The sequence below is a fragment of the Coenobita brevimanus genome, chromosome 11 (assembly GCF_032717465.1).
Source record: "Coenobita brevimanus isolate Jiangsu-jjx chromosome 11, ASM3271746v2, whole genome shotgun sequence".
Classification (NCBI taxonomy): domain Eukaryota; kingdom Metazoa; phylum Arthropoda; class Malacostraca; order Decapoda; family Coenobitidae; genus Coenobita; species Coenobita brevimanus.
This window is the reverse complement of record NC_136964.1, coordinates 8034096-8054095: the sequence shown is the minus strand read 5'-3', so window position 1 is coordinate 8054095 and position 20000 is coordinate 8034096. Positions and strand designations below refer to the sequence as shown.

At 44.2% G+C, this 20000-nt stretch overlaps 2 protein-coding genes across 2 annotated transcripts in view; both read right to left on the bottom strand.

Annotated features, from left to right (window-relative positions):
- Positions 1-431: 431 nt before the first annotated feature.
- Swt1 (Swt1 RNA endoribonuclease) lies at positions 432-9951 on the bottom strand. The gene is made up of 5 exons (XM_080280949.1): positions 9881-9951; positions 4597-5953; positions 2718-3718; positions 1796-1936; positions 432-654 (listed from the first exon to the last, which is right to left on the bottom strand). Exons 1-5 carry the CDS (start codon positions 9949-9951, stop codon positions 432-434), a joined length of 2793 nt encoding a protein of 930 aa, XP_080137075.1.
- A 206-nt stretch (positions 9952-10157) lies between these two features.
- The window catches only part of LOC145410816 (organic cation transporter protein-like), a 17070-nt gene continuing 7227 nt past the window's right edge, over positions 10158-20000 (bottom strand). The window contains exons 7-12 of the mRNA XM_080280938.1: positions 18105-18252; positions 17591-17682; positions 15685-15944; positions 14280-14464; positions 13433-13581; positions 10158-10323 (exon numbers count right to left, since the gene is read on the bottom strand). Coding sequence (XP_080137064.1) covers positions 10158-10323; positions 13433-13581; positions 14280-14464; positions 15685-15944; positions 17591-17682; positions 18105-18252 — 1000 coding nt within the window. The remainder of the gene's footprint in view (positions 10324-13432; positions 13582-14279; positions 14465-15684; positions 15945-17590; positions 17683-18104; positions 18253-20000) is intronic.

Sequence of the window (20000 nt, the reverse complement as noted above, 5' to 3'; positions counted from 1 at the left end):
AGGTAAAAGTACACTGAGGCATACCAACAGTCAGTAAAGATCTCCAAGAAACCTTACTGACAGGTATATGCAGACTGATTAGGGATACCAATTCAGTCACTAAAGATCACGAAAGAACCTTACTGATAGGTAAATGTAGACTGAGGCATATCAACAAACTCTCATCCCTTTCCTGTCCAACTCTCTAGTGCAAGAGTTAACTGTTACTCCCAGTCCTTCATGTATGCAACAGGTCAACTCTGGAACTGTCTCCCTCTGTCTGTATTTCCTACTTCCTATGATCTCCAGTCTTTCAAACACATCTCAAAATAAACGGATCTTGAATTTGGCTCTCTTTTGTATTTTTTTTTCTTGAAAGGAACAATTTGTGGGCTCCTGGCCTTTGGTTCCTTCTTTCTTGCATAAAAAAAAAAAAATTCAGTCAGTAAAGATCACGAAGGAACCTTAATAACTGGGAGGAGAAGATTGATCAGCCGCTCCAAGTCAGTCAGCACAGAGGCGAGGTACTGCTGACCCTGCTGACAGCCTACCAGCGTCCCCAGGTCCGCATCAGTGAAGGGCAGGTTCGGACAGGGCTCCCGGGCCTCGCTCCAGAAGTTGACTAGCCGGTGACACAAATCCACAAGTGCTTGCTGGCTCCTCTCACTCACACACCTGGGAAACGGAAAAGTCATGCTGGTTTTAAAGAGAATAGTCATGCACGTTTTAAGGTGAATTATGGATTCAGTGGTTTATTCTGAGCCAAGTGAAGATGAAAAGAGTATAGCAAGGGATACAATTTAACCAGTACATGTTGATTTCTCTCTTACAATGGTTCCTCTCTCTCTTACTCTATCTATCTGTCTCTATCTATTGTCAGATGCCTTAATCCCGTACGGGGTGGCCACAAACAAATCGCCTCCATGTCGCCCTGTCCCCCGCCATTTCATTGCCCTGCTCCCAGTTCACACTCCCCTCTCTTATACATGAGGTGCTACCCAAAAGTTCCAATAATTTGAATACTGTAGGAAAATAAATTACCTTACCTCCTAGTTCTCACTGTCACCTTTGAAGTAGTCCCCTTGGGCATGTATACAGTGATCCCAGCATTTTTTCCACGTGTCCATGCATCCCTGAAAGGCTTCAGGCATGATGGTCTTCAGCACCTCCTGTGATTCTGTCTGGATCTCCTCAACTGAGTCAAATCGACACCCTTTCAGTCGTAATTTCAGCTTGGGAAAGAAAAAGTCGCAGGGGGCAAGGTCAGGCAAATAGGGTGGGTGGGGAATGACTACCTTGTTGGTGGAAGCCAGAAACTGCCAGACAACAATTGATGTGTGGGTGAGGGCATTGTCATGATGCAGGACCCAGTCCTTGTTCTTCCACTGTTCTGGACATTTGTGGCAGATGTTCTCCCTCAAACACTACAAAACTTCACAGTAAAACTCTCCGCTGACAGACTGACCGGGTGGGACGAATTCCTTGTGAACAATCCCTAGGATATCGAAGAAAATGATCAATATCGACTTGACACTGCTGCACCACTGCAAAACCGCAAAACCACCTACACACCATGTTACAATAGGGACGGAGTGGAGAGATATATGAGAGAGGGGTGTGTGAGCTGGGAGCAGGGCAGTGAAATGGCGGGGGACAGGGCAACATGGAGGCGTTCAGTCTGCGGCCACCCTTTGCAGGATTAAGGCGCCTGGCAATAGATAGATAGATAGACACATGACACAAACTGCAGCTATGATCACTCCCACATCCCACCCTACAAGCCTAAATACTGTAGTAGATCTGTATTGTACTGTACCTGACAATCGCATTTCCAAGATCCAGAGTGACTTGATGTAGATTGATGCCACTGACAAATGCCTCCTCTTGGTTCATCTGCCTGTCTGTCCTGAGCTTGGGTAGGTCGTGTGTCACATTGTACGCGTCAAGCACCAGGGCTCTGAAAATGGCATAAATCATCATCATCATTATCATCAACATCATCATCCTCAAAATCATCATCACCACCACCATCATCATCACCACCACCAACATCATCATCACCACCACCCCCATCATCAACATCATCATCATCACCACCATCATTATCATTATCATTATCATCATCATCATCACCTCCATTTCAACCAGGCATCACTTTCCACCTACCGATGGGGTTAAGCAGGGTCCAGAGAGCGAGAAAAAAATAGAAATGAGATAACTACCAATGCATGCCTAATAAAACGGGCTACACTCTCATTCACTAACCTTTAAGCCCCTGGAATCCTGACAAACCTCACAGATATAACTATTCATATTTACACACTCCACATTACTGATAACAGATAATAAATAATAAATGTATAATAGATTACACATAAAAAGATAGATAGTTCGATTGTAAGAGACATGAAGAAGAGACGGGAAGTATATATATGTGGAGGAGAAAGAGAATGAAAATGAGCTGTATATGGAAGTAAACACAGACGGTTAGACTATAGGTGACATGAAGAAGACACGGGCATAGAGCATTTGTGGGGAAAATAATAAATAAGTAAAAATACAAATTGAAGTTGTATGGCGTATCAAAAACATACACAAACTTTGCCAACAGACAGAGGACACCAGTAATCTGATGTATGGATTATTTTTTTTTTTTACTCATTTGTTTTTCCTTCCTCCGTTTTGTTATTTAAAAAAAATAAAAAAAACTAACATTCATCTTTGAGCACAACACTTACACAAAATGAGTGATGTGTACGCCAACGTGGTAGATCATGTTTTTAACGTTGTCGACACTGGACGGTAGCGGTTGGTTTGTGTTCAGCTCTGCACCCATTTCGAGAGCTGAAGAGGCTGGTGTGTTGGGTGTGGGTGTGGAAGGAGGGGTTGTGGCGGGTGTGGGCGTAGATGGAGACATTGTGGAGGGCGCTTGTCTTGACGTATCATCACCCACTATCTGCTGAGGTGTTCTGTGGATTGGCTGAATGTGTTTGTGATATTTACCCTCAAAAAACTTATACAGTAGCTTTACTTTATCAAATAATTTAGATACACTACAGCTCCCCCTTTTGCAATCCAACTGGGCTTGTCTTACTTCCTCCAACAATTCCTTCATGTTTCTGGGGAACTTATCGATCATCACCGCAATCCAGTGTTTGTCCCAGCACGAGAATAATTCAGCCATGGACCAGGGTGGCTTATGCTTCACTATGGATAACCAGTGTTCCTCGTACGTCTCTTTCATTATGGCCTTCAAGATGCTACTCAGTGTTTGTTCAAGCGATGCGGTGATTTCCTCAAGCAACTGTTCCTCTTCACAACTTAGATTGGAGTTTTTCCTGCTTCTCCTTTTCTTTGGTTGTGGTGTTGCATCCTGACTGACGGTTGTGGATGAGTCACGCATGTTACAATCTGTGGTACTACGTCCATAATTACTCAAGCTTACTGGCGTGCTTATTGTGTCCATCTGATATCTTGTGGGTACATCATCTCTCAACTCCTTCACTTGTTTCATGGGACAGTCTTCATCTACCGGTAGTTCCCTTTTAACAGGGGAGGAAGTGGGACCATTCTTTGCTCTATCAAGTGCCAGCTGAGATCGCAGCTTCTTAATGCCAACTGCACTAATATTTGCCATAAAGGCTTTGTTGCACAAGTTGACATCATTGCTAAGTAGGCACACATCCAGCCCTTCCTTTTGCAGCTGTAGGCAGCAGTCTCGGATAAGGTCATCCCCACTCTGCAGGGCAAAGTAAACATGAATAAAAGTATGGTATAAACAGCACTGCACTCCGTAATACTGTTTAGATATAAATACTCTTTGAAATAAAAAATAAATAATCAAAGGCAGAAGTAATGGGAGCTCATGTAGCCATAAGACAGAGCTTTGCATAGTTAAAAACTATTTTTCTCCTTAGAAAAGTGCGTGAAATGGTATAGCAGGGAAGAAAGTTAGTTGGTTCACTGAAAGAACTGATAACAATAGGAAAGTGGCATGGGAGCATATTAAAAAATAAAAAAGGTCACTGCATGAGAGTACTGTGATCCCCACTCTACAATATGGAAGTGAAGCTTGGAACTTGTTGGAAGGAAACAAGTGAAGAGTGACAGCAGTGGAGCTACACTGAGAGACAGAAAGACAAATGAGGAAGTGAACAAGTACTGTGGATTATGTGAATGTGCTAGAAAACATCAAGGGATATACTTTGAGATTGTTTGGAGAGGATGGAGTATGAGAGGCTGACTATGCGAGTGTATGTGAGCAAGATGGGGGAGAGGGAGGGCGGATGAGGGGGAGATCAAGGATGATGGGGAGGGATGGAGTGGAGAGGTATATGAGAGAGGGGGTTTGTAAGCTGAGGGGAGAGTAATCAGATGGCAGATGGACAAGATGACATGGAGGCAATTCATTTGTGGTAACAACCACAGGAAAACACACAGCTGTGGTAAATATGTGTACCTACATTTTCTGTTTTGATAATTATAGGGCTAAGAGATCAGGACACATTAGATGAGAGACAAAAAAAAAAAGAAAAAGAAAGAAAGAAAGAATGGGGAGGCCACCACCACCACCAAAACAATGACAACCATTACTCTACATTGTGGTGCAGTACTTACAGCTGTCTGGTTCTGGGCAAGTGTGCTGAGGTAGTTATTGTAGCTCTGGCCTTGGACCCTGGGATCACAGTCCTCGAAGTGTTTATGGCACCAACGTATGGCAGTCTGACAGGCCTTCCCTATGGACTCCTTCTTCTTAAGCCCGTCCATCTCCTGTAGGGCTACATAGGGAATAACAATCACCGTCTCCCTACCCCCAATTCTATTCACCTTTAGCGTCTCGAGCAGTGTGACATCTTGAATCAGTATATTCGTGTCAACTACAAAGTACACAGCCTCAGTTCTGTTGCTGACACTGGAGGTGGGTAGACACTGGTTACCAGGCAGCTTTGAATGACTCACCGACCCTCGGAAGTTGGCAATCTCAGTTATAATCTCCTGTTCCTCTATTTCCATGTCGGTTACTTCATCAACATGGACGGCATTTATGTGCGGACTCTGACTTCTCTCTAATTCAAAGCTTCTGTATGTTAAAGAGTCACCAGATATTTTTTTTGGTACCGGTATATATTTCTCCACCTTTGGCAAGATTTCCTTGGATGATGGCTGATGTGAACTACTCTTAACCACTTTTTTTGTCTCTTCCTCATGTGATGTTTCTTTTTTCTTAACATGAGCTGATTCCTCATTTATTTCCCTAATGATTCTTTCAATTAGGTCCTGTCCAGTTTCTTTTTTCTTTTTGCCTCTTCTCTTTCCCATAAGCTTCTTTCTACTCACTATATCCTCAGGTGGAGCTTCTTCTTTTGACTCCTCATTTTCATTTTTGTACGACTGGGATATCAATCTCAGTCCTGGTGAACTGCTGGAGTCTACCCTGGGACTCTGCACTTCACCACCTGCATCCCTCTTTTTCTGAACCCCTTTCTGTTTCCCTTTCATAAAACTGAGATGAGAACCAATTAGTTTCGTATCAAATGATGTGGATGACGCTGAGTTTTTTGGGGTGGGGGTTTTTCCTTTCTCTTTGGCTTTGATGGAGAATTGAACTGGGCTTCTATCCTTCAAGTTAACCTCTTCCTCTACTACTGAGTCTGATAATTTACTCAGTGACTTATTTGTATCACCCTGCCTCTTAATTTTCGAACTGGGCATTTTTACTTCAGGTGATTCTTTGTCTTCTTTGTCCTTCTTCAAAGTAAAAGCTGGTTCTTGCACCTTCTTCTTCTTCTTCTTTTTCTTACTTTCTTCTTTAGTGGTATTCTGTTTTTCCCACTCAAGGAGCTTTGGGTGGATCCACGTTGATTTGCCTGTCTCAGTGTTGAAGTAGTAAGACGCTGTGGGGCATCGACGTGAGGCCTTCATTATCCAGCCTGGAGGAAGGTTTGAGCACTTATTGGTTACCTCCATTCTGTACCTAAAAAGAAAAGGGTCACATAATTAAAACACTGCCTTGTATAACTGCAGTAGTAGTAGTAGTAACAGCAGCAGTAATAGTAGTAGCAGTAGCAATTACAGTAGCATTAGTAGCAGCAGTAGCAGTAGTAGTAGCAGCAGTAGTAGTAGTAGTAGTAGTAACAGTTGCAGTAGTAGTAGCAGTTGTAGTAGTAGTATTAGTAGTAGTAGCAGTAGCAGTAGTAGTAGCGGTAACAGTAACAGTAGTAGTAGTAGTAGTAGTTAGTAGCAGCAGTAGTAGTAGTAGTAGCAGCAGTAGCAGTAATAGTAGCAGTAGTAGTTGCAACCCTATGCTTATCTGAACATGAACCCAGTGAACTGCAGGCCAAAGTTGTCCTTCTTCTGCTATCCACCATCATGCCTTTAGGGGACAGGGAGGGGACTGTGGGATGTTTGTATAAGTGGGCAGCTCCATCACCTGGCCATATCAATGCCACCATTTGAAGGCATCCCTCTCTAGCATCAAAATCCACCTCATACACATCACTTTCATCTATCTATCTATCTATTGCCAGACGCCTCAATCCCGTAAGGGGTGGCCACAATCAAATCGCCTCCATGTCGCCCTGTCCCCCACCATTTCACTGCCCTGCTCCCAGCTCACACCCCCCTCTCTCATATACCTCTCCACGCCATCCCTCCATCTCATCCTTGGCATCCCCTTCCCTCTCCCCCCCTCCACCTCACTCACACTCTCCTCGTCAGTCTCACATAACCTCATCAAAAAATCTCTGGGAGCTCCTGGGTGAAGTTGCTGGTGTCATATAGGAAGCTGCCCCCAAAACTGATCTCCCATGTCAATTACAGTGTGGAAAACTAACAACAGAGTCACTTTTGTAGACTGGGAAACTGGTCCACTCTACAGAAGCTTCACCCTTCATGTAACTACTTCACACTTGAGGGTAAGTTAGGTTAGGTTAGGTAGGTCACTCTTTCGTGGAGTTCAATATTAAACATTATCTAACACTGAGGTGGTTTGGACATGTGGAGAAAATGGAAGAATGAAAGACTGACTAAGAGGGTGTATGTAAGTGAACTGGAGGGAGGGAGAGGGAGGGGGAGACAAGGATGAGGTGGAAGGATGGAGTAGAGAGGTATATGAGAGAGGGGGGTGTGAGCTGGAAGCAGGGCAGTGAAATGGTAGGGGACAGGGCGACATGCATGGAGGCGATTTGTTTGTGGCCACCCCTTAAGGGATTAGGGCATCTGGCGATAGACAGATTGATAGAAAATTTCATGACAGGGATTAACTTTCATAACAGTATATTTCACTTAGAATACCATATGAAAGAGTGGGATGAGAGCTGGGGGGAGGGCAGCAAAATGGGAGGGGACAGGGAGACATGGAGGCAATTTGTTTGTGGGCACCCCTTATAGGATTCAGGCATCTGGCTAAAGATAGTTAAGATACCAAAGCTCCGAGGAATTAAAGTCCATGTCACTACGAGCATGAAGTTGGGTTTGTTGACATTGACATTGGTATACTGCTGAGGGCAATAAGTCAAATCGAACTCGAGACCCATTCATCTGCAACTCATATCAGTTAGGTTAGTTAGATCAGATTACGTAAAGTTCGGGTATGGTTAAATGATGTTAGGTTTGGTTAAGTTGTCATATTAGGTTTGGTTAGTAGGAAAGAAAGGAGCAGTGATGGAACAACCAGGAAGTCGAATCACCCTGAAACTTGATATGACTGGCAGCTACCGGTACTTTTTTTTTGTTTTTATTACAGGGAAGGAACCAAAGGCCAGGAGCCCGCAAACCATTCCCACCAAGAAAAAGCAAAAACAATACAACAGAGAGCCAAATTCAAGATCCACTCATTTCGAGATGCCTGGACACACTGCGTTTGAATGACTGCCAGAGCTTGTATGTAAATTTGGTGAGGTTGTTCATGACATCTTAAAAATTATGCATTTCCACAACTTTTTAAATTCTCAGGTTGCTATTAAATAAAAATTAAAAAGCAAACTATACGTATGGGATCTCTCCTGCATTATATACGGCAAATACAGACCCTACACCCCTAACACTTCCTAAAATAGCTTTAGCCTAGCAAACCTAGCCTAACCCATCTATGTTAAACCAACCTTGCCTAGCTTAAAGTGTATTCTTCCTTATTAACTTCTGAAAATACCAAATACTGTCGTTTCTACATAATTCTTTGCTGGGTCACGAGTCGAGACCAAAACCACATATTAATACTAGAATTTGGTATGATTCTGATACACTAAGACATTATTAGGATTAACATTACCTACTTAATGCCAATATAATGTAGAATATACTGAGTACTTACCAAATTAATGAAGTTATAGATGTTTCAGTATAAAAATAATAATAATGTACCTTCGTCCACAGCACGTATCGTCGTAAATGTAAATAAACTTGGTCCGTCTTGCCCATGGGACGTATCAAATGTCAAGCAATAAGGTATCATTATTTATTTGATTTCTGAATAAGTGAAGGTAATATTAGTAACTTACCAATTTTATAATGCTTTAGAGTTTAGCGTTTCATGAACTTGATTGATGTTTAAGGGTAAGTTGGCTTTTCTTTTCTTTTCTTTTTTTTTTGGGGGGGACTTGTTCGTAGATGGCCATGGATTTTACTGTCTTCTAATTTTTTGTTCGTCGGAATATTTTTGGAAAGGGTTGCATATTAAAAAAAAAAAAAATCTGCTCCTCCCACCACACAATTTAACTCTCCACGATATTTTCGGCTTTCATCTATAAGAAGAAACAAGCTATTTATGGGTTTCTGTTATGTCTTAAATTGTAAGGAACGAAAATATGGTGATTCTCTCTCTTTCTCTCCAGGAATTTCCTCAACCTCTGAATGCCCACTGAAGCGGGTAAATTGGTATACCCCTGTAGACCTACGGCTACCTTCATTCATTCACTTGATGTAGTGATGCTTACTTCTTCCTTCGTCTTATTCATTCATTTCTATGTCTTCCCTCCTCTTCCTATTTCTCTCATCCTTCTTGTCACTTTTTATTATTCTTTCCACTTTAGATGGTGAGTGAATGGAAGCGTGACCCATTGGATTGGGCAAATTTGGGCTGTCTAGACATTGCTACTCCTCATCCTGCCCTAGGGTGGGAAAGTTGGTCCGGATGATGCTGATCCACTTTAGGCGGCTCTACACAGAGCGATAAGACTAATAATATCCTGTAACCCTGGAGATCATTTACACAGAATGGATGGATACCACACATTAACACTAGAATGACACCAGTCACGAGGAAGTGCTTCAGAAGGGATGCAGAGTTGCTTATATGGTCTCATTCTGCCAAAGAGCTGGGTGACAAGCTGCAAAAGGAAAGAAATCTGGGCCATGCTACGGCAATAATAATTAACTATATAAGTTCTCTGAAACGAATCCTGGAATCCCCCGGAATCCTGGCTCTATCGGATACCCCCAAACCATTCACCAAGTTCTGTAGCTTCACATTAACTTCCTGCTGACAGTAAGAGGTGGCTACCACCATCCATTCACTTGATGCAGTGATGCTTACTTCTTCCTTCATCCCTTTCATTCATATCTGTGTCTTCCCTCCTCTCTTCCTATTTCTCGTATGCTTCCCATCACTTTTAATTATTCTTTCCACTTCAGATAGTGAGTGAATGGACGCGTGGTCCATTGGATTGGGCAAATTTGGGCTGTCTGGACACTGTTACTTCTCACCCTGCCCTAGGGTGGGAAAAGAGGTCCGGATGATGACAATGATGAACTATATATAAGTGAATGGCCCGACCATGGCTTTTAAGACATCCATTACCTCCTCTTTAGCCATTTGTTTTGCATATCGAGCCTTAATATTCTCTAACATGTTATTTATATCATTTTTCTGTATCGATATAGTTTGCATCAGTGAAATACCCACCGTGACGAGCCACCTCCAGGACGTCGCGACACCCACGCCAGGAGCAGACCATAGAGGGGCTCTGAGGGCATGCGTAATACCCAGGCAGTATGGGCCTATATCCCCCTACTACCTTGCACCCTTATTCCCCGCAACGGACCCGGTGAGAACTACACAGTGCTGGTGCATCACCCCACCAGCTGGACCAGCCCTCGGCTGGTTCGGGGTGGGGCTGAATACTCAGTCGCAGACAGTGCCTGAGTTTCGGCCGCTAGCCGCACTAGGAGAGAGACAGCCACTAGCCGCTCACTAGCTGCCCCCCCCCCCCCGCCCGCAGGGACCAGTGACGGCCACTAGCCGCACTTGTGGAGATGGCCACTAGCTGCTCTCCTCCTGCAGCTGCCTCAGGGAGCTGGACCTCAGTAACGGCCACTAGCCACACCGGAGGACAGGCCGCGCCTCCCCTCACAGGACCTCAGTGCAGAGACAGTAGGATCAGGATCAGAGCCAGTGACAGTGGGATCAGGATCTCTCTCTCTCTCCTTTATTTATTTTTAGTCAACAGGTATACCAGAATATTGTACATTATCATCATCATAGGCCCAATACTTATAATTATCCAGCAACCATAGCACTTCTTCGAGACTAGCACCATATTTGGATGTTAATCTCTAATAGTTAAATAGCACTGAGACAATACTAAGGGTCTACATCCTTTCCATAGTACTTCATCGTGACTAGCATCATATTCTAGTGTTAATGTAGTTATAGCTACCTACAGAAGAATATAAAGACAATACTACGGCTCTATATCATTTCACAGCACTTCTTCGTGACCAGCATCATACTGTAGTGTTAATCTATCGCTACAGGGCTAAAATTCTACATCCTCTCCATAGCATTACTTCCTGCATCCTCTCCATAGCACTTCTTCGTGACTAGCAAAATATTCTACTGTTACTCTTGTTACAATGCTAAAATTCTACATCTTCTCCATAGCATTACTTTCTACATCCTCTCCACAGCACTTCTTCGTGACTATCATCCCAACGACCCCTTATTCAAGATAGAGAGAGATATTTTAGGCCAAGTTAATGTGAAAGGAGTATTAAGGCTTCACGTCCATATTTAATTATTTATTTTTGACACCTAAAGACACTTCTCTCTCTCTCTCTCTCTCTCTCTCTCTCTCTCATCAGACAAACCCAACACAAAACATCTAACTCTCCCCTTACCCTCCTCTCTCTCTCTCTCTCTCACTACAGGCAAACTCAACAACAAACCATCTATATCTTCCTTTCTCTCTCTCTCTCTCTCTCTCTCTCTCTCTCTCTCATCAGACAAACCCAACACAAAACATCTAACTCTCCCCTTACCCTCCTCTCTCTCTCTCTCTCTCTCTCATCAGACAAACCCAACACAAAACATCTATATCTCCCTTTCTCTCTCTCTCTCTCTCTCTCTCTCTCTCTCATCAGACAAACCCAACACAAAACATCTAACTCTCCGCTTACCCTCCTCTCTCTCTCTCTCTCTCTCTCTCTCTCTCTCTCATCAGACAAACCCAACAACAAACCATCTCTCTCTCTCTCTCTCTCTCATCAGACAAACCCAACACAAAACATCTAATTCTCCCCTTACCCTCCTCTCTCTCTCTCTCTCTCTCTCTCTCTCTCTCTCTCTCTCTCTCTCTCTCTCTCAAAACATCTAACTCTCCCCTTACCCTCCTCTCTCTCTCTCTCTCTCTCTCTCTCTCTCTCTCTCTCTCTCTCTCTCTCACCACAGGCAAACTCAACAACAAACCATCTATATCTCCCTTTCTCTCTCTCTCTCTCTCTCATCAGACAAACCCAACACAAAACATCTAACTCTCCGCTTACCCTCCTCTCTCTCTCTCTCTCTCTCTCTCTCTCTCTCATCAGACAAACCCAACAACAAACCATCTCTCTCTCTCTCTCTCTCTCTCTCTCTCTCATCAGACAAACCTAACACAAAACATCTAACTCTCCCCTTACCCTCCTCTCTCTCTCTCTCTCTCTCTCTCACAGCAAACCACCCAACTCTTCCCTCCCCACCCTGGAATCGAAACCACGTCCTTTCACACAACAGATCACTACTCTGACCAGCTGTACGTGATGCCTGTTAGATGGCGAGTTTTTCCAGTTCATCCTCATTTTGTGGATCGATGTCACTTCTGAAAAGGGAATGATATTAGTGATGATGATGATGATGATGATGATGATGATGATGATGATGAGGAGGAGGAGGAGGAGGAGGAGGGGGAGGAGGAAGAGAAGGGAGATGATGATGATGATGAAGAGGAGGAGGAGGAGGAGGAGGGAGAGGATGATGATGATGATGGTGATGATGATGATGATGATGATGATGATGATGATGATGATGACAATAACAACAACAACAACAACAATAATAATAACAATAATAATAATAATAATCAGGCTACTCCTCTATTACAACTCAGAATTCAAGATGGAGAGACGGCAATTTTGGGCCAAGTTAGAGTGAAAAGACTATAGACAAGAAAAACTGATTTGGCCATTATAATTATTATTATTATTACTACAATATTACCATTATTATTATTACTACAGTATTACCATTATTATTATTATTATACTTATTATTATTATTATTATTATTATTATTATTATTATTATTTACATACCTAGATTTTTTAAACCTTACAAAATTAGGCTGTAGTGAGTTATATATATATTTTTATTTCTTATGTATATATATATGGAAATTGATTTTTGCTGTTAATATGTGTGAGGCAAAAGACTGATTAAAAGATTATTAGCCTGTGTTTTTTTATTTTATTACTACTACTACTACAACAACTGATATGGCTACTACTACTACTACTGATGCTACTACAACTACTGCTGCTACTATTACTACTACTGCTACTACTACTACCATTGCTGCTACTGCTACTACTAATCATCATCATCCAGACCTCACTTCCCACTCTAGGGCAAGGTAGGGACTACTACTACTACTACTACTACTACTACTACCACCACCACCACCACCACCACTACTACTACTACTATCCACCCATCCATCCATCATCCAATCCTACATTGCCCCAAGAGGAGCATAGAAGCCCGGGACTAGGCAGTTGGTCTCGACATTTAAGATGAGAGTGAACTACTACTACTAATAATAAAAATACTACTACGATTACTACTACTACTACTACCATCACCACCACTGCTACTATTACTACTAAAGCAAGGATCTGTAGTGACTGAATGTTCCTCTCTCTCTCTCTCTCTCTTTTTCAAACCCTTCCTCATACAACTCTCCACCCTATGACTAACTCTAAGTCTCTCTCTCTCTCTCTCTCACACACACACACCCTTCCTCATACAACTCTTCGCCCTATGACTAACTCTGTCTCTCTCTCTCTCTCTTCAACACATACCCTTCCTCATACAACTCTCCACCCAATAACTAACTCCATTTAAGTCTCTCTCTCTCTTTCTCTCCCTCTCTCTCTCTCTCTCTCTCTCTCTCTCTCTCTCTCTCCCTCTCTCTCTCTCTCACCTTTCCTTCTTCTCCCACAGTCGGTCCAAATCTCCAATCGTGTCTGGGAGGCCTTTGTTGCGTGAATCTGGGAGGGGTATGAGTGCAACGCTGGCGATGAAGGACGAGACGCCAAAGATGACGGAAGGGAGCCAGGGAACGAGCGGGCCCTGCGGATAGATAGACAGATAGATAGATAGATAGACAGGCCTAGATGATGGATGGATAGATAGACAGACACAAAGGGAGAGGGATGAGTGCGATTCTTGCGATGCAGAGACGCCGAAGATGACAGAAGGGAGCCAGGGAACGAGCAGGCCCTGCAGACAGATAGATAGATAGATAGATAGATAGACATACAGTAGATAGAAAGAAATATAGACAGACAGAGGGAGGGGTATGAGTGCAACGCTGCCGATGAAGGAAGAGAAGCCGAAGATGACAGAAGGGAGCCAGGGACCGAGCGGGCCCTGTGGATAGATAGATAGATAGATAGATGGATGGATATGTAGATAGATAGATAGATAGATGGATGGATAGGTAGACAGACAGATAGACAGATGGATGGATGGATGGATGGATGGATGGATAGATAGACAGGAAAGTAGGACCTATCAGGGAAAGATCATATTACCTCTTGCAGATAGATGGAGAGAGAGAGAGAGAGAGACAGACAGACAGACTAACCAAACCCCAACTCACAAAGAACTCTGCAATATAAGGGAAGAGGGTGACTAGAAAGAGGGAGAGAGAGAGAGGGAGAGAGACAGACAGACAGACAAACAGACAGAGAGAGAGAGAGAGAGAGAGAGAGAGAGTGAGAGAGTGAGACAGTGCAACCTAGCCCCAGAACTCTGCAATAACTCACCAAAAACTCTGCAATATAAGGCGAGACGGTAGCTGCGATCTGTGCCGCTATAATAGTCATAGCCATCCCTTGCAGCCTCACCTCCGTCGGGATCAACTCAGCCTCAAAGACGAAGAGTATCATGAAGGAACTGGTGATGGAGAGTTTCCCCAGCATTGCAAAAGTCATCACCAGTCCAGGCAGTGCTGGAAGGAGAGTTAGAATTAGATATAGAGGTGGGGGAGAGTTAGAATTAGAGCTGGAAGGGAAGGGGGAGAGTTAGAATGAGGCAGAATTAGAGGTAAAGGGGGGAGAGTTAGAATTAGAGGTGGAAGGGAAGGGGGAGTTAGAATGAGGCAGAATTAGAGTTGAAAGGGGAAAGGAGAGTTAGAATTAGAGGTGGAAGGGGAGGGGGAGAGTTAGAATGAGGTAGAATTAGAGTTGGAAGGGGAAAGGAGAGTTAGAATTAGAGGTGGAAGGTGAGGAGAGTTAGAGAAGGAAGGAGGAAGAGGAGTTAGAATTAGAGGTACATGGGGGAAGAAGAGTTAGAATTTGGCGTTTGCAAATAGAGTGCAAAAAAAGACGTCAGATAGCAATACACCATGCTTGCTCTCTAAATCCTATCGTGTCATTTTCACTAGTAACCAAGGAGACTCATTCCCATCTCGTGTCATTTTCACTAGTAACCATGGAGACTCATTCCCACCTCGTGTCATTTTCACTAGTAACCAAGGAGACTCATTCCCACCTCGTGTCATTTTCACTAGTAACCAAGGAGACTCATTCCCACCTCATAACTGGGGGTCACTGAATCTGAACTATTTACAGATCCTATTCAATACTAATTATAATACTAGAGAGAGAGAGAGAGAGAGAGAGAGAGAAACGAAGGTACCACTTACTCTGCATTATAAAAGCCAGACTAAATATAAATAGATACAGATAGATAGATAGACAGATAGACAGATAGATAAATACATAAATAAATAGACATATAGATAGACAGACACACTTATTTTGCGGTATAAAAGCCAGACTAAGAATCACAACACCACAGATCGCGAAGCCTATTATGGTCGGATACTTTCTCCCGCAGCGATTGATGATGGGCGCTGTTACGGCAGAGAGAAAATGAGAAAATAAAGAGAGAGAGAGAGAGAAGATAAAGTGAGAAATTAAAGACAGAGAGAGAGAGATTAAAGAGAGAGACGCCAAACCACTTACTCTGCGGTATAAAAGCCAGACTAAGAATCACAACACCACAAATCGCGAAGCCTATTATGGTCGGGTATTTTCTTCCCCAGCGATTGATGATGGGCGCTGTTACGGCAGAGAGAAAGTGTGAAAATAAAGAGAGAGAGAGAAAATAAAGTGAGAAATTAAAGACAGTGAGAGAGATTAAAGAGAGAGACACCAAACCACTTACACTGCGGTATAAAAGCCAGACTAAGAATCACAACACCACAAATCGCAAATCCTATCATGGTCGGATACTTCCTCCCCCAGCGATTGATGATGGGCGCTGTGACGGTATAGGCAGGCACCTCCATCAGTCCACTTATCACCATGTAGAGGAAGGGGTCGTTGCTGTAGTTTGATCCACTCAGACTCAGGCCACAGTAGACCAGCGAGGAGATGAAGAGGTTGAGACTCAGCATGGAGACGACGAGGCGCATTTTGTGAGTGCTGAAAGAAAGGAAGTTAGAGTTAGAAGGGTTAGAGCTAGATCAATCTTGTGGGTGCTGAAAGAAAGATAGAGTTAGAACGGTTAGAGACAGACTGAGCTAGGTCGATGGGCGCTGATGGAATGGAAGTTAGAGTTAGAAGGGTTAGAGCTAGATCTCTCTTGTGGGTGCTGAAAGAAAGTTAGAATTAGAAGGGTCAGAATAGGTCCTGTCTAACTTTATCTAGCATAATTTATCACCTACTGATGTGGATGAGTTAGGATTAGGAAGCTTAGGACCCTACCCTACCCTAGCCTGCCCTGCCCTGCCCTACCCTACCCTACCCAACCCTAGCCTACCCTACCCTACCTTACCCTTACCTAACCTTACCTAACCTACCCTACCCTGCCCTAACCTAATCTACCCTACCCCAGCCTCAACTCACCTACTGTACCTATCCAACCCTACCCATCCCTCACCTACCCTACCCTATCCCCCCCTACCGTGCCCTACCCTACCCTACCCTACCCCACCCTAACCTAACCTAACCTACCTACCCCACCCCACCCTAACCTACCCTACCCTACCCCAGCCTCACCTCACCTACTCTACTCTACCCTAACCTGCCCTACCCTACCCAACCCTACCCTACCCTACTCTACCCATCCCTCACGTACTCTACCCTACCCCATCCTCACCTCACCAACCCCCCTCTACCCTACCCCACCCCACCCTACCCTACTCTACCCTACCCTACCCTACCCTATCCTCACCTAACCTTCCCCACCCTCCCCTTCCCTTCCCTCCCCACCCCTCCCCTCCTATATAACATAAATAAAATAATAAAATACATAAATATCTGAAAGGGGAAAAAGATAATAAGAAATTCCAAAACCATAGCCAGCAATTTTGAAAAGGGGGGGTGGGGCCTGATCCCCCCCAAAAAAAAAATTACCCCTCAATCCATATAAACTTAGTCAAAATATTTAATCACATTTTACTTTACAATGGAGTGATTTTATGATAAGAAATTCCTATGGTTTTTAATGTATATATATTTGGTAAGTAAATATGTTAGTATGATCTGCGTGTGTGTGTGTGTGTGTGTGTGTGTGTGTGTGTGTGTGTGTGTGTGTGTGTGTGTGTGTGTGTCTGTCTCTGTTTGTCTGTCTCTCTCTCTCTCTCTCTCTCTCTCTCTCTCTCCCCAATATATACCACCCTCCTCATATACCTCTCCACCCTCTTCCTGACTCTCTCTCTCTCTCTCTCTCCCCAATATATACCACCCTCCTCATATACCTCTCCACCCTCTTCCTGACTCTCTCTCTCTCTCTCTCCCCAATATATACCACCCTCCCTCATATACCTCTCCACCCTCTTCCTGACTCTCTCTCTCTCTCTCTCCCCAATATATACCACCCTCCTCATATACCTCTCCACCCTCTTCCTGACTCTCTCTCTCCCTCTCCAATATATACCACCCTCCCTCATATACCTCTCTCTCCAACTTACATCACCCTCCCTCATACACCTCTCCACCCTCTTCCTGACTCTCTCTCTCTCTCTCTCCCTCTCCAATATATATCACCCTCCCTCATATACCTCTCCATTCTCTTATTCTCTCTGTCTGTCTGTCTGTCTGTCTGTCTCTCTCTCTCTCTCTCTTACCTGGCCCATTTAGGCACTGAAGGTGAACATTTGGATTTTCTTATATTTGCCGTCACATCCTCCAGTTTCTTCTCCTTGACTGTGGCCGCGTTCTGAGGAAGGAAGAGGAAGATAAGAGAGGATTGGGGAGGAGGAGGAGGAGAACATAACCCCCGCATACAACCCCCACCCTCCCCTCCCCCAACCCCCCACACCCACACCCTCCCCATCCCCTCCATACACCCACAACCTTCCCCCTCCCTCAACCCCCCACATCCACACCTTCCCCATCCCCCTCCCCACACACCCACACCCTCCCCATCCCCCCCATACACCCACAACCTTCCCCCTCCCCCACCCACCCCTCCTCCAACACCTCCCCACACACACACCCACTCTCCCCTCCTTCAACCCCCCCCCCACACACACTCTCCCCTCACCCCTCTACACCCACAGCTTCCCCCCTACACACTCCCTCCCTACACCCTCCGCGCTCTCGCATTCGGAGCGCGGGGGTAAAAATTCGGCCACTCACTTCGGTCTGGATCTCCTGCATGATGGACCTGAGGACGTGGTCTGGGGGGAGGGAGGCTTTATTGATCTTTTCCGCCCTACGCAGCACCCTCATCGCCTCCTGGTACCGCCCCTGCACGATTAACCACCTCGGGGATTCATTGATCAGGCTGGGGATTAGGATTAGGGATTAGAGAGGGATTAGGGGGGTTTGGGAGGGGACAGAGAAGGATTAGGGGGGTTGGGAGGGGACAGGGAAGGATTAGGGGGGTTGGGAGGGGTTAAAGTAGTGGATCTTAACCCTTTTACTACCACGCCCCCTCTAGTAGCTGGTCCTTCCCTCCACGCCCCTCTCGCATCTTCAACAAACTGATAAAATTCCCTGCCAGATTTTAAGGAAAAACTGAAAAAAAAAAGGGGGAGGTGCTTTTAGTCTTTTTACTGAGCATGAATTCTGTGCAACACAATATACCCAGCATATTAAATGAGGTTACTATAATTGTCAGTATAATGAGATGCTTGACACTGCCTCTTAGCTAACAGATCTGGAATGCGTGGTGGAAAGCCAGAGGGTGCACAACGCAACTCCCCTTCAACGTTCACCCGGTGTCTGTACTTGGCCCTGACAGCAACGATCATGGGAAATCCAGCTTCACAAAGTTACGTGGATCCAAGCATTGTCAGAATCCGAAGTACTTGATGTGAGAACAGATGATAAACAGGAAGGTACTTGACCCAGAACGTCTCAAGATCCAGTGCTTTGACTTTACCTCAAGAAACTCCTCCTGTACTTCATCCGAAACATCAGCTACCTCACACTGAAATGGGTTCCTGATGAATTTCCAGGCTTCACGTTTTTCATCTATATGTGGGAAGTATCTGATGAATGCTGCTTTCAAGTCAGTCAGATGAGTGATTATTTATTTTTTTGTAAACTCCGAATTAAGGTAACTGATTGCATTGCGCAGTTGACCCTTGTGCGGTGTGGTGCGGTGAGGATCTGTCCGTTCTCCCCTTGGGGCTAAGATGTGAATGAATGTGTTTGTATGGATGAGTAAATGGGGAGTGTGTCGTCCTGTCTCGGCTACCTCCCTTTCCTTGGGGGAAGCAGCCTAGGTATATAGATAGATAGATAGTGAATGAGAGCAGAATCCACGTTACTAAAACTTGCTGTATTTCCATCCTGAATTCGACATTTCCAGCGGCCGTGTTTGGCCATGAAGGCTCCAATGGTGTAGTGGTGCATGATGATGATGATGATGTTTGTCCCTTGTAGTTTAAGGTTGACTGCATTCAGCGCTTCGAAGATATCCACCAGGTACGCTAGAGATGGCAGAAAGCCTTCACTCTGGAACTTGTCATGGAGATCTGCCTGGTGCCGTGAATCTAGAAATACTGCTACTTCTTCTCGTAGTTCATAAAGCCGTCCAAGCATGTATTTCTTTCATAATCATCTTGATATTAGTCACGCTTTTGTTAAGGTAATTACAAGTATAATTAGAGATATTCCTACTTTTTCCCCCCGGGGCTCGTGTCTCCCAGGTTAAGAAACTCTGCACTAGAAAATAGGGAAGATGGTGAGGGAAGGGATGGATATGACGAGTTGGTAATGGACACAAACTAAGAATTAAAAAAATAAAAAAAACAGGCAAAATAAATCGGTTAAGAAAAGGTGTTAAGAGAGAATAAGACAAGGATACTCACTAGAAAATAGGGAAGATGGTGAGGGAAGGGATGGACGCGGCGAGTTGGAAATGGACACAAACTAAGAATAAAAAAATAAAAAAAACTGGCAAAATAAATCGGTTAAGAAAAGGTGTTAAGGGAGAATAAGACAAGGCTATACCCACTAGAGAATAGGGAAGATGGTGAGGGAAGGGATGGACACTAACCCTAAAAAAATATAAAAATGTCTAAA

Excerpts from the sequence above, each read along its gene's own strand:
- Swt1 (XM_080280949.1), bottom strand. The coding sequence starts at position 9,951 with ATGCCCTCAGAGCCCCTCTATGGTCTGCTCCTGGCGTGGGTGTCGCGA. Across the intron at positions 5,954-9,880 it reads CCTGGAGGTGGCTCGTCACG|GTACAGAATGGAGGTAACCA; the intron begins GTGGGTATTTCA and ends TTTTCTTTTTAG. Across the intron at positions 1,937-2,717 it reads GTACACATCACTCATTTTGT|AGCCCTGGTGCTTGACGCGT; the intron begins GTAAGTGTTGTG and ends TGCCATTTTCAG.